The sequence below is a fragment of the Notolepis coatsorum genome (assembly GCF_963971535.1).
Source record: "Notolepis coatsorum genome assembly, chromosome: 13".
Taxonomy (NCBI): Eukaryota; Metazoa; Chordata; class Actinopteri; order Aulopiformes; family Paralepididae; genus Notolepis; species Notolepis coatsorum.
The window spans coordinates 67029240-67042148 of NC_140177.1; the positions used below are offsets into that span (position 1 = coordinate 67029240).

Below are 12909 nucleotides of genomic sequence, written 5' to 3' on the forward strand. Positions count from 1 at the left end.
TAGGCCCTACACCGCCTCACACCGCGCAGCCAGAAGAAGAGAGAGCACGGCCTCGTCAGCGGCGATGACGAGGCCCTCGACAGGCGGCCATGTTTTCCCCCGCCAGAGGTATCCTGGGCGTTGATTCGACAGGTGTCCACAAGGCCGACAGCTTTGGCGGCCGAGGGATCGGCCATGTAGGATGGGTTCGGCTTGAACAAACAAGCCGTCACCGTCCTGCCGCGAGCAGCCCGCTCTCCGATCACTCCCTTCCTCAACACCAGTGGAAGAAGTGGGCTCTGATTGTTTCCTTTGGCTGCGGGCCGCGTGCCTTCGTTGATGCGCGGGCGGCCCCCCTTTTCGCTTCTCATGGGGACAGGGGCTGACACCCAGTTGATGGCTGAGCCTGGGTCTGTCCGTGAGAATGTTGTGCTGTCAAGCGGCTCCCACACCTTGAACTGTGTTGGTTGAGCCTGGTGTTACGTCTGTCAACTTAAGTGTTGTCAGCAGGGGGGCTCGAAACCTTTTGAGGCACACAGTGCGGGCTTCCCCGGCCTCGCCTTCGCCAGGCCAGGTATCATGTTGGTGCCTCCCACTCCTGAAATATTGGCAAGTGGTCGCAGCTCACATGTTTTGGGGTGGTAGTAATATCACTGCAGGGCTACGGTGTGTAGGAACCCATGGGGGCCTTACACCTTGCATGTCCGGCTGCAGAACAACTCCTTCAGCATGTTCTGGAGGGGTGTTCAGTGGGGGGGCTTTTTTCATCGGAAGCCCCCCGTATCAGACCGGCCCTTTCTGTCGGGGTTCCCCCTTGGGTGCGATTGCCTCGTGGGTGGTGTCAGGGTCAGGTGTTCCAACACGGAACGCGCTCCTCGCACGGTTCCAGGGTTGACTACGCACAGCGGGGGGACCGGGCCAACTATCTACAGTTCCTGGCGGACCTGCGCCACGTGACGGCGGGTGCGTTGGGAGTGTCGTCACATATGACTACGGCAGTACCATATGTCGAGGTGGATGGAGAGAACGCTGAGGCGGGGACTTGTGTTTACACAACCCCACCCGTTTTCAGGTTTGGTACAGACCCTATTGTCAGGGTCTCCAGCAGTGACAGCTCTGGTCAACGAGATCCAATCTCTGTGGACGAAGCAAGCCATCGTCGTGGCGTTCTCCTCCCGGTGTTCTCTGCCCGAGAAGTCGGGAGGGAGGGGTGTAAGACCCAGGCTGGACCTGTCCCATGGGAAGGTTCAGCATTTTTTGGATCGTCTCCTACCTGTTGGACACTGTCAGGTGGGGGTCTGGTTCTCCTCCATAGACCTGTAGGATGCGTATGCGCATCCCCGATCTTCCATCCTAGGGCTTACCTACGCTTCCTTTGCAGGGTTAGCGTATGAGTACCAGAGGCTGCCGTTCGGTTTTCTCTGGCTCCCCGCATCTTCACCAAGTGCGTGGAGGCCGCACTGGGGCCTCTGCGTCGTCCGGGGTTATGGAGTGTTCTGCCCTGATGACGTTCTGGTCCTTCGCGGTCAAGGTGGATCGTCAGGTCTCGTACCAGGCAGGTCTCTACCAGCCTGGGGTTGCTGTAGACTGGAGGGTTGGAGGGCTATGGGCATCCATCTCAGAGCGTGTTGTCAACACGCTCGGGAGGTTCCGTCCTAGGACGGTTACGGCGCTGTCTCACGTCGCGTTTTCACCGACGCCTCCCTCGCTGGTGACGCGTCGGGCCAATGCAGTAGGGGGCAGCTGGCAAACCATGCTGCCCGGTCTGCGCTACGTTCAATGTGTTGGTGTTGACAGCGGTCCTTCTGGTCCACAAATGGTGTTGATCAGGACGGACGATACGACGTCAGTGTCGTGTATCGACAGACAGGGAGGAGTACGCTCCCCCTGTCTGCACCAGGCGGCGGGCAGCTGGCTATGGGCGTCCTCCATCTGCGCGGCCTGAGGGCTCCCCACATCCCCGGCAGGGAGAATGTGGGTGCAGAGGTACTGTCGCGGGGCGGTCCTCATCCTGACGGGTGAGGATTACGTCTGGACATGGCCAGGCAGGTCTGGGACCGATGCCGTGCTGCCAGGGATTCTTCCCCATACATCTGTTAGGTCAGTTGTTGGGAGGGGTACGTTGAGGGGCGCAGGTTCTTGATCCTGATGGTGTTACCATCTGGAATGCGCATGCTCCCTCCACTGTCGCGCTTACGCGGGCAGATGACGTATGTTCCAAGTGTGGTGTAAGGCAGGGGGCCGGGACTCAGTCTCCTGCCCCCTGGATGCTGTCCTTAGTTACCTCCAGTCTCTCCTTGATAGACTGTCGGCTTCGACGGTGAGGGTATATGCGGCGGCTATATCCTCCTATCATGAGGGGTTTGAGGGGATGTCTTGTTCAGCCACCCTCTTGTGAAGCGTTTCCTGCTTGGCGCTCGACGCGTTAAGCCGGTGCAACGCTCCTTGGCTCCGACTTGGGATCTTCAATGGGTCCTCGGTCGGTTGTCCTTGGCCCCGTTTGAGCCGCTCGAGCAGGCGCCGTTGGGACAGCTGTACTTCAAGACCGCGTTCCTACTGGCTGTCACTTCCGCTAAACGCGTAGGTGAGCTCTGTGCTCTCTCGGTATGTCCAGAGTGCCTGTCTTTTCGGACCGATTGCGGTGTCACTCTGCGACCTAATCCTGCTTTCGTGCCTAAGAATATCCGGAGTTCCTTCCGCTCCCGGGATATTGTGGTTCAGGCGTTTCGTCCTCCTCCTCACACTAGTGAGTTAGATGCGGGCCTTCACCTGTCATGTCCAGTCCGCCTATTGCTTAATAACAGCGGAGCAGTGCTGCCGTTGCTTCCGTGTTTTCCCTGATTGGCTGCGACACGCCCCGCGGGTAGCAGGAGTGTATGGGTATGGGCCACAGTGTGTTGGGTCACACGTGGTTCCGCCTGTACGGTGTGTTCAAGGGGTTCTAGTTCCCTCTTGTTCGCATTCAGGTGGAGTTGACTGCGCCCCCCCTTCGTTAGGAAGCATGGGGTGACAGGGCTCCCCGCACCCCTTGATGTGGGCTTACGGGTCCTCAGGGGGTACATTTGTCGGGCTTCGCGTCCGCTCTTCCCCATTATCTCATAAGGCTCAGAGCGGGACGCGAAAGCAAATACGGCATATAACGATAGTTATATTAGTATTGGCTGAGCGTCCCGCTCTGCGCGGCCCTGAGTTCCCTCTTGAGGAATCTTTTCCTGGGACGGGTTTTGGCGAGGAAGGATGTTTGGTGACCAGAGTCACTGCTATATGGGCGGTGCCACCATGGGGGCGGAGCCCCATACAGGTGGGGTGCATGTAGTTTTTTGTTCGTGGGAGATACAATAGGTATCATAGGAGATAAGGATATCTCATAAGGCTCAGAGCGGGACGCTCAGCCAATACTAATATAACTAGGTTATCTACATAACCTATCGTTTCAAGTACCTGGGAGTCCACATCACAGAGGACCTGACATGGTCAACACACAGATTCTGTGGTGAAAAAGGCGAAACAGCGCCATGTCACTTTAAACAAAATGGAAAAGTCACTTGAAAGGAATGAGGAATATAAAAGTCACTTTAAGGAAAGAACAGATGTGGTTCTTGTATAGTATAGTTTAGATATAGTAAGCATACATTGTATATTGTATTGTAGTGTACATAGGAACCAGTGCCTTCTCAGGAATTTAGCATGTCTATTTTTATCATGCACATCTTATGTCTTACCTGTTTTTATTTTTTCTATGTCTATTTTATTATTGTATTATTGCACAATTGATGCAGGCATGACCATCCGCATTTCACTGTATGCCCTGGTATGTATGTGACAAATAAACCTCTTGATTCTTGATTCATCTATCTACCAGCTTGGCATGTGCAATTGCAGCTGTCTCTTCATGTAGCTTATATACATCTATCTATCTACCAGCTTGACATGTGCTCTGTCTCTTCATGTAGCTTATATACATCTATCTATCTACCAGCTTGACATGTGCTCTGTCTCTTCATGTAGCTTATATACATCTATCTATCTACCAGCTTGACATGTGCTCTGTCTCTTCATGTAGCTTATATACATCTATCTATCTACCAGCTTGACATGTGCTCTGTCTCTTCCTGTAGCTTATATACATCTATCTATCTACCAGCTTGACATGTGCTCTGTCTCTTCATGTAGCTTATATACATCTATCTATCTACCAGCTTGACATGTGCTCTGTCTCTTCCTGTAGCTTATATACATCTATCTATCTACCAGCTTGACATGTGCTCTGTCTCTTCCTGTAGCTTATATACATCTATCTATCTACCAGCTTGACATGTGCTCTGTCTCTTCATGTAGCTTATATACATCTATCTATCTACCAGCTTGACATGTGCTCTGTCTCTTCATGTAGCTTATATACATCTATCTATCTACCAGCTTGACATGTGCTCTGTCTCTTCATGTAGCTTATATACATCTATCTATCTACCAGCTTGACATGTGCTCTGTCTCTTCATGTAGCTTATATACATCTATCTATCTACCAGCTTGACATGTGCTCTGTTTCTTCCTGTAGCTTATATCTGGCCACCTCTCTTCATCGCGGTTGTCCGTTTCTGCTACACACACCTGTCTAATCACGTGTGTAAATCAGTAGTGTGACATCACAGCTGTCAGGACATCTAGCATGTTGCCCTTCCCAGACTCTGTTCAGTAAGTACACAACACTTGCAGTAGGTTTGATACGTACCATTAGCCATTAGCAGGAGATTCATTGAGGCATCATGTGGCTCAATACTTGCTAAGAGACAGATATGCAGTGACACTTGGCGGTAGTTTTGCTTGGAGCAACATCATTTATTCCAAAATATATTTTCTCTTTGAGGCACAAGACATTTCATAATTGCACTTGGATTCCTGGATTAAGTACACGCATACGTCTCTGACCAAAATTACATGAACATAAAAAGCATTGAATAAGTTAATAAGCAACATACAAACACAAAGAACATTCTTACTATTCACAAGTTGAAAAAGATAACAAGCACTTTATTTATATTTGACTTCAATGACCAGTAAACATGAGGTAATATCTTTGTTTCACATCACAAAGAAGTGACTTTGCTGTCTTCCTTCACATCATCCATGTTTTCGTACAGGACACCTGAGGGGGAGAGAGAGAGATATTGCATTTAAGTGGCTGTCCTAGATGTATTGATGACAAATACTAGAAGATGAACGAGAGTTACTTTAAAAGTAACACTGGACACTTAAAAGCTGCAATCTGTATTAGACCATCTAAAGTTTCTAAACCATCTAAAAAGGAACACGTCAACATTATGGGAAATGTGCTTACTGTCTTCTCCAGAGTCAGACAAGAAGATGGATACCAATTCCCTCTCTGTGCGTTCAGTAGAAAGCTATCCGGCTGCAAGCTATAGCTTAACGCAAATTAATGGACGTGGATATGGAGCATCTAGCCAAAAACATCTCTCCTGGAGCCCTAGCTAGGCTAGCTGAACAGTCCTGGGGCACTAGAAGAAGAATTATGTTGTGTTTTTTTTTTTTTTTTTTTTTTTCATATTTACAAATCGACACAAAAGTAATGGGGTCAAGCTCCCATCTGTACAAGCTGACTTAGGACAACTAAAATCTACTGTGTGTTGCACTGTGGAGTAGTGGTTAACACTGTCGCCTCACAGCTAGAAGGTCCAGGGTTCGATTCCAACTTGGGGACCAGTTTTCCGCGTTGCCAGGTACCCAGGTGGGGTATCTCCCAGGCCTTTCTGTGTGCAGTTTGAATGTTCTCCCTGTGCTCGCAAGGGTTCCCCCCCCCCCCGATAAGAGAAACCCAATGGAAAAACATGCACAACAGATCGCTAACGCTGTCGCGTCCCTGACGAAGACGGACAGGAGCACTTGGATTGGTCCCTGGGGCGCGGTCCCACGCCGCAGCCCCTATCTGCTCCCGGCTGCCCTTGGGGGGAAGGACCACGGGATGGGTCAAGTGCAGAGACTCAATTTCATCGGCGACCCAACTAATTGCATGTGTGTGTTCCTGTGTGTGCCGCCCATCACATGTGTGTCTGCCTGCATGCCGAATAAAGACTTCTCCAAAGTCCATCATCACCAACATCATTGGTAAGTAGCAAACATGGCTAGGGTTCCAAAAGTCACAACTATCCCTTTAAAGGGAAAACCCACCCTAAAATAGAATTTACATGTTATTTCTATGTGTCGATTACTTACTTTTTACTTCAAACTACTTTAAAATGTAAAGATGTGCATTGTGCCTTTACTGCAGTTTAGCTGTGACAAGAACCCTCCTTCTTGAAACTAGCCATTCAGAATTGCAGCCACAATTACGTGTGTGTACAAAATGGCGGCTCGCTAATAAATCTTGTCTTTTCTACCTAAAATTTGTTTTTAATGGTAAGGTTGATATTTGGTCATATTTGATCTGCAACGTCTAGTCTGATAGATTGATTTGAATTTCATTCAGTGGTACAGGCTCACGCACCACTGCTAGATGTACATTAATTATCGAGTGGTTTCTTTTCAGCAAAGAACTTCAAAGACATGTTTAGGCGACCTCAAAAACGTATGTTTTGACTTATAGAAGTCTTACTGCTGACTTGTAAGACGGAACTTTGGCTTTGGATAAAAGTGTCAGCTAAATTAATAAATATAAATGCCTGGATATGGTTACAATTACAAACATAATAAATATGAATATGATTAACAATAATAACAAGATCAAACTCATGTTTAGCTGGCACACACTGCCAATCCTTGTATCAAAAGCTATAAATACATTTCAGACTGAAAAATACTAACAAAAATAAATGACCATGATAAGTGACCATGTTCCAATGGCCTTCAAAGACAAACACGGTATGTTAGCGCTGATTCTAAACTCACTTTCTGTTCCCAATGGAAGTTTGTTGGCCTCATATTTCTTCCTCTTGTTCCTGTGAAAATAAAATAAAATCCAGTGATTACATTCCAGAAGGTGAAGACCGTTTCAATGACATGTTCTCTGTCTAGCATGGCGTGTTCATTCATACCAAAAACGAAGACTATCATGCTGGCCTCTAGAAATAAATTAAGAACGGATCAGGAACAAATATTGTGTTGAATGGTGCTGCTATTGAGCAGGTTAGAGAGGCCAAGTTGTTGGGTGTGATTATTGATGAAAGGCTTGCTTGGTCATGGCACATTAATAACATAGTGGCTAAAATTAGTAGGAGTATTTCAATGATCAGAAGGTGTGCTCATCTATCGAGTGAGAAGTTAAACTACTGTTAAAAGCTTTAGTCCTATGATCTCACTTGGACTACTGCCCAACAATTTGGTCGAGCGCTTCAAAGCAGGATCTGGAGAAACTTCAGCTCGCTCAGAACAGAGCGGCACGTCTCGCCCTCCACTGCTCTGTGAGGAGCAGTGTTGGGGGAACGCATGCCGCTCTGTCTTGGCTTAGAGGGGATCAGAGGCTGGCATGCAGCCTTGTAACATTTTTGTTTAATATTTATAAAATTGGTAAACCTAAGTCTTTGTGGTCAGAACTACAACCCACCAATACTAGACATGGCTATGTCACCAGACAGGGTCTTCATTTTACTCTACCTCTACCAAGTACAAATGCACTTAAGAGAACCGTAATGTATAGAGCTGCTGCATACTGGAATTGTATACCTGTGAAGATAAAGATGATCAGCAACACATTTACTTTTAAGAAAAAGTAGAAGGATGCTGTTATGAATGGTGAAATACAGTTGAGTTACTGATTTATTTAGTTAGTATTGTATTTGTGGTTGGAGCCTTTGTGTGTGTTTTTTTGTGAGTTTTTGAAGATGCTGAGAATGTGCTTAGGCTAAGGTGTTTCTTGTGTTTTTATTGTTTTTTTTGTTACTGTAATGTACTGTAATGTTGTAGGTTGTGTATTAGGACCCCAGGAAGAATAGTCTTTCACCCAATGGTGTAGAGTAGACTAATGGGGATCCATAAAATAAACAAATAAACAAATATCCCAAACCACAATACCAGAGCATTCTCATGCTTTAAACGTCCCATTTTGACATTTTTGTACTTAGAAATATGTCAGCCGATATGTCTGATTAAAAGGCCACTTTGCAGATTTTCAAAAATGTTTTGTTCAGCCCAACGAGAACCTCCACCAGGCGACGTTACACATCACTAGCAGATAGAGTTGGGGGCTGGATTCAATCAATCATGGCCAATCAAATCAGCTCTTGCCATTCCCTTTATTTAAAGGGGAGTTTTGCCGATTTCTAACCTGAATCGTGTCATCCTGTTGTGAGGACATATGATTTGAACTGTGGACCATAATTCCTCTACTATTTTCAACTGTAGTAGAGGCCCAACCCGAGGAGAGTTGAAGAAATTGTTGAGGAAATAGTGTCTTCAGTTATACTGTAAATGGTGTCTCACTAGAGGTCTGCTCTCCACCGGGTGACATAGCGGAGCTTTTGAGACATAGAACACGTTGGTAGGTTTTATGTCCGATTATCATTAAGGCTGAGACCACTTATTGATTTATCAATAATGATCGATAACTGCGTGAAATTGATAAGTCACTTATAGATTTTTTTGCATGTGTAAACATTTTATAAAAATGTAAAGTTTAAAATTAAAAATACTTTTTTCTTAAAAAAGAAAGAAATATATTATTTAACTTTAGTTTGTGTGTGTTTGTGTGTGTCGTGGGCCAACTACAGCATCGCAAAAACTACAGTGAGTGCATGTGACACACACACACACGAACAAACACATATATTTTTTAAGAAAAAAGTATTTAAAACTTTTTTAGTATTATAATTTTATTTACACATGCAAAATAAAAATAAAAAAATCTATATTTATTGATAATTTTGCCCCGATTTATCGATTCTTCCAAATGGCATTATCGTCTCAGCCTTAATTATCATACAGTATGTCCTCCTCACAACAGAATGATAGGACACAATAAATTGGTGGAATTCCCCTTTAATATAGAAAACGTCCAATCGTTGTACCTCATATGTTGACGTTTAGCTCAACATGTGTTTAACCAGCAGCTTGTACTTTTCCCCCATCCCCCAATTTAGTCGTTATGCCAATTCCCCTCTTAGTCGCTGCGCTGCCCCTACTGTCGGTCTGGGGAGGGTGTAGACTACCACACGCCTCCTCTGATACACGTGGATCACCCGACAGTGAGGAGTTTCACTGGGAGAGTGTATCGCACACGGAGGTTTGCGCTATCTCCCCCATATCCCCTCTCTGCTGAACAGGCGCCCTGACCGACCAGTAGGAGTCACTGTTGCAACGACCAGGACTCGACCAGGTACCCAACCGGCTTCCCACCTGTGAACACTGACAATAATGTGTTCGTAGGGACGACTGACCAAGCCGGAGGTACCGCTGCCGGGAATTGAAACCGGGTCTCTGCAGTGGTGAATGCGTAGACCTCTACACCACCCAGCCACCCGTTTCTACCCATTACCTTAACCTGACCCTACCCGGGAAAACCTCAGTCCTCCTGACACATTTTTCTGTCCCAAAATGTCAACATAGGACCTATGAAACTGTGTCGCACATTAGATAGACAGTGAAGAGAGACAACATCACACGGATCTTTTAAAAAGTTATCAAGAGGTGAAGAATTTGTTTTGGCCTTTCACCCCTCTCTCCCATCACCCAGTGATTACACAATAGATATATCACACTGTACTGTACCTGATTCTGTAATTTATGAATCCTGTAATGAATGCTAGATGGGTAATGTAGTTGAGTGATTTTCTGCTGGAGTTCAACTACATAAACATGGGACCTGTAAGGGATATGAAACTGTTTTGATATTGTTCTCACCCCCCCCAAAGTAGGGGTGGAAAAAACGCAGCAACAGATGGAGATGAATTGATGGTTCTCCTAGAATATATGCCATCAAGATGTATATATTATAGGCATATTCATAGTATTCTCATGACGTCTCATGCGTTTCCATAGCAATATGGCACAATGCCATGAACGCAGCTCATTGGTCACGGCTGTCATTTAATGATAATCACCTGTTATTTGATTGCAATCACTGTTTGCCTACCAAGGTGTTGATGATGATGATGATGTAATGGAATACTATGAATATGCAATGCAATAATAGTATGTCCAGTCAATCAGTGCTTGCAAAACACATGTAACAAACACACGTTATGCACTGTATACACACACACACACACACACACACACACACACATTATGCACTGTATACACACACAAACACATTATGCACACACACACTGCCACCACTTTGTAATTACTTTTTGTTTTTGCAGGAGCACGCAATCGCTGTGACAATGATAATGATGACGACTAGTGAAACCAGGACAGCTATCAGAATGATCCACTTTGTCTCTGGAAGAAGAAGAAGACGAAGAAGAAGAAGATAACAGTGATTAGACAGGCAGGAAAATTATTAGGAGGTGATGTCCTCACTGAAAACTCAACACACGTCATTCACATCATTAACTGACTTAAATACCAACTGCTTAAATATCAGAAATGTCGATTTCAATATTGTAAATCTTTTTTAGTTTTCTCAATTTGATGTAAAAACTAGCCAAATCGTTAGCCTAGTTTACCCTTGTTGCCTTGTAAATTGTCAAAAAGGTGAAATACGTCGTCATTATGGAGCCAAAATACAACAAAAGTCCCCTTTAAAAAAGATCCACTGAATGACATTCCAAGTTTAACCCTTTCACTACCACACTACAGAAGGTTAATGTAGTGGATTTTCCCAAGCTCAAATGTTTAATGTACAGGTCTGCCGTCCGCTACAGGCCGTAACTAGACATCTGGTATGATCAGAGCACCACATCTGGTTAGTTTTTTATTGTAGCATACGGAAAGTACAGTTACTGAATACTATGTGACCTCTCTCCTTCTGCAAACCCCCCTAGACAGGTTTAGGCCGATCAACCAGCTATTGACATTAGAACAAGGTCTGTTTGCTGATACAGGACGTTGAATGGCAGCTGACACATAGTCTAGGCCTGGAGACCGAGTAATTTAACATGTGAAAGGTCCCAGGTTCCTGCTGATAAGCTAGGAATAGCTTCTGAATAGATATGGAACTTAGCATACAAAAGGGAGTTGTTGGTTTATAGCCGGCTATAGTGAAACATTCTCAATAGAACAATAGGTTAACAGGAGGTAGACAGGAGGTAACGCCCGAAAGACTGAGTGGGAATCCCCCAAGCTATTGTGGGGGATGATAACACCTCAACAGAAGGTGACCAGGTGGTTCACAACTGATCTCTCAACACTTGAACATAGGATACTCTTATGCTAGAAATGTAGTTTAATTGTAAGACATTGGATCTGGAAAACTGGACAAGAGCTAAACAGTTGAAGCTTTTATATTTTACTAAGAAATATGAAAGCGTCTTTGTTCCTTTCTAAGCAAGCAAAAAGGATAAATACTTAGTGATATGGTTCAGAAAATGACACACATTTACTCTCAAGTATAGTCTTGTTAAGAATCTTAAACTATAAATAAAGAAACATTTGTTTAGACACATTACTTCCTAGCGGGCAAACTAACTTCAGAAATATGTAGTCTAACTATGGATATGAGCAAAAACTGAAGAATCCTCTAACACTAATGCACAGTCAGGCTATTAAAAAGCCAGCAGATATGCCTTATAAGGAGATATCCTGGGTAGGCGAGCTACAAACGGCCGCTACCTAGTCTCAGCCAATCAGAAGTGTAGGCGAGCTACAAACGGCCGCTACCTAGTCTCAGCCAATCAGAAGTGTAGGCGAGCTACAAACGGCCGCTACACCGTCCCATCCAATTAGAAGCTCTCTCTCTCATAAAAAGGTCCGCCCTTCCTGACGTAATGCTGGGGGAGGAGTTAAGCTTTAAAACTAGCGGGTTAGAGACAGAGCGACACACAACAAGGAACAACACGAACGAACAGACGCTTGCTTTTTCCCCTACTGGACGTGAGGACGACGAGTTGAGACGAGCACCATCGAACCAACGAGGAGCCGAGAGATGCTTTTAATTGTAGTGAATTTAGTCTGAAACCCACAGTCGATGGCACAGTATCGTAGCATGTTTGGGTTTCATTGCACCGTTTTTCATTCAAATCTTTTGTTATTAATGTTTGGATTCCAATAAAACCGGATCCTTACAATAACTTCCTCTCTGTTTCCTCATTTCACCCGCCGTAGTACAAGAAGTACAAGGGCTTTTAGGACGGACAATTCACAACGCAGAGTATTCAAGCTGGTTCTGATCTCATCAGAACAGAATTATAGACCCCTTGTGTACTTCATTAACCCTTTCACTACCGCACTACAGACGGTTAAGGATATTAAGCTAATCTCACTATCCATTCATTTCTCTGGCTGTGATATGTAGCTAGCGTAGCTAACTAAGATCTCCGTACCCAGTCCTCCAGGCTCCAACTTCTCCATCTCACAGTGCTTCCCCTCAAAGCCCCCGGGACAGGCGCACGTATAGCTGTCGTCGGTCCCTGCGTTACATGTCCCGCCGTTCAAACAGGGGGAACTCAGACAGCCGGTCACTGGAGAGGAGGAGAGAGAGGATGAGGTTTTAATTTAGAGTAATTCAGGAGCACATTTTTCTGCACAGTCACAGTTAGAGTTGATCACATGTGTCACTGCATGCGCGTACACACACACACACACACACACACACACACACACACACACACACACACACACACACACACATACTTTTGTAGCAGTCACGTCTGAAGCCGTAGACGGTACACACGTAGCCGGCCTGGCACTCCTTGGCCCGACACACAGCACCTCTAGATGTACACTCACATGACTGACCACAGTCCTCTGTTACAAACTTCTCCTTCAACTGGAGAGAGCGAGAGAGAGAGAGAGAGAGGGGGGGGGGGAGATAGAGGG

General features: G+C 45.6%; 1 protein-coding gene across 1 annotated transcript in view; it reads right to left on the reverse strand.

The window, feature by feature from the left end:
• Nucleotides 1–5066: 5066 nt before the first annotated feature.
• The window catches only part of zanl (zonadhesin, like), a gene marked incomplete at both ends in the record, with an annotated part of 184158 nt that continues 176315 nt past the window's right edge, over nucleotides 5067–12909 (reverse strand). The window contains 3 exon segments of the mRNA XM_084327694.1: nucleotides 5067–5125; nucleotides 12414–12551; nucleotides 12724–12859. Coding sequence (XP_084183820.1) covers nucleotides 5067–5125; nucleotides 12414–12551; nucleotides 12724–12859 — 333 coding nt within the window.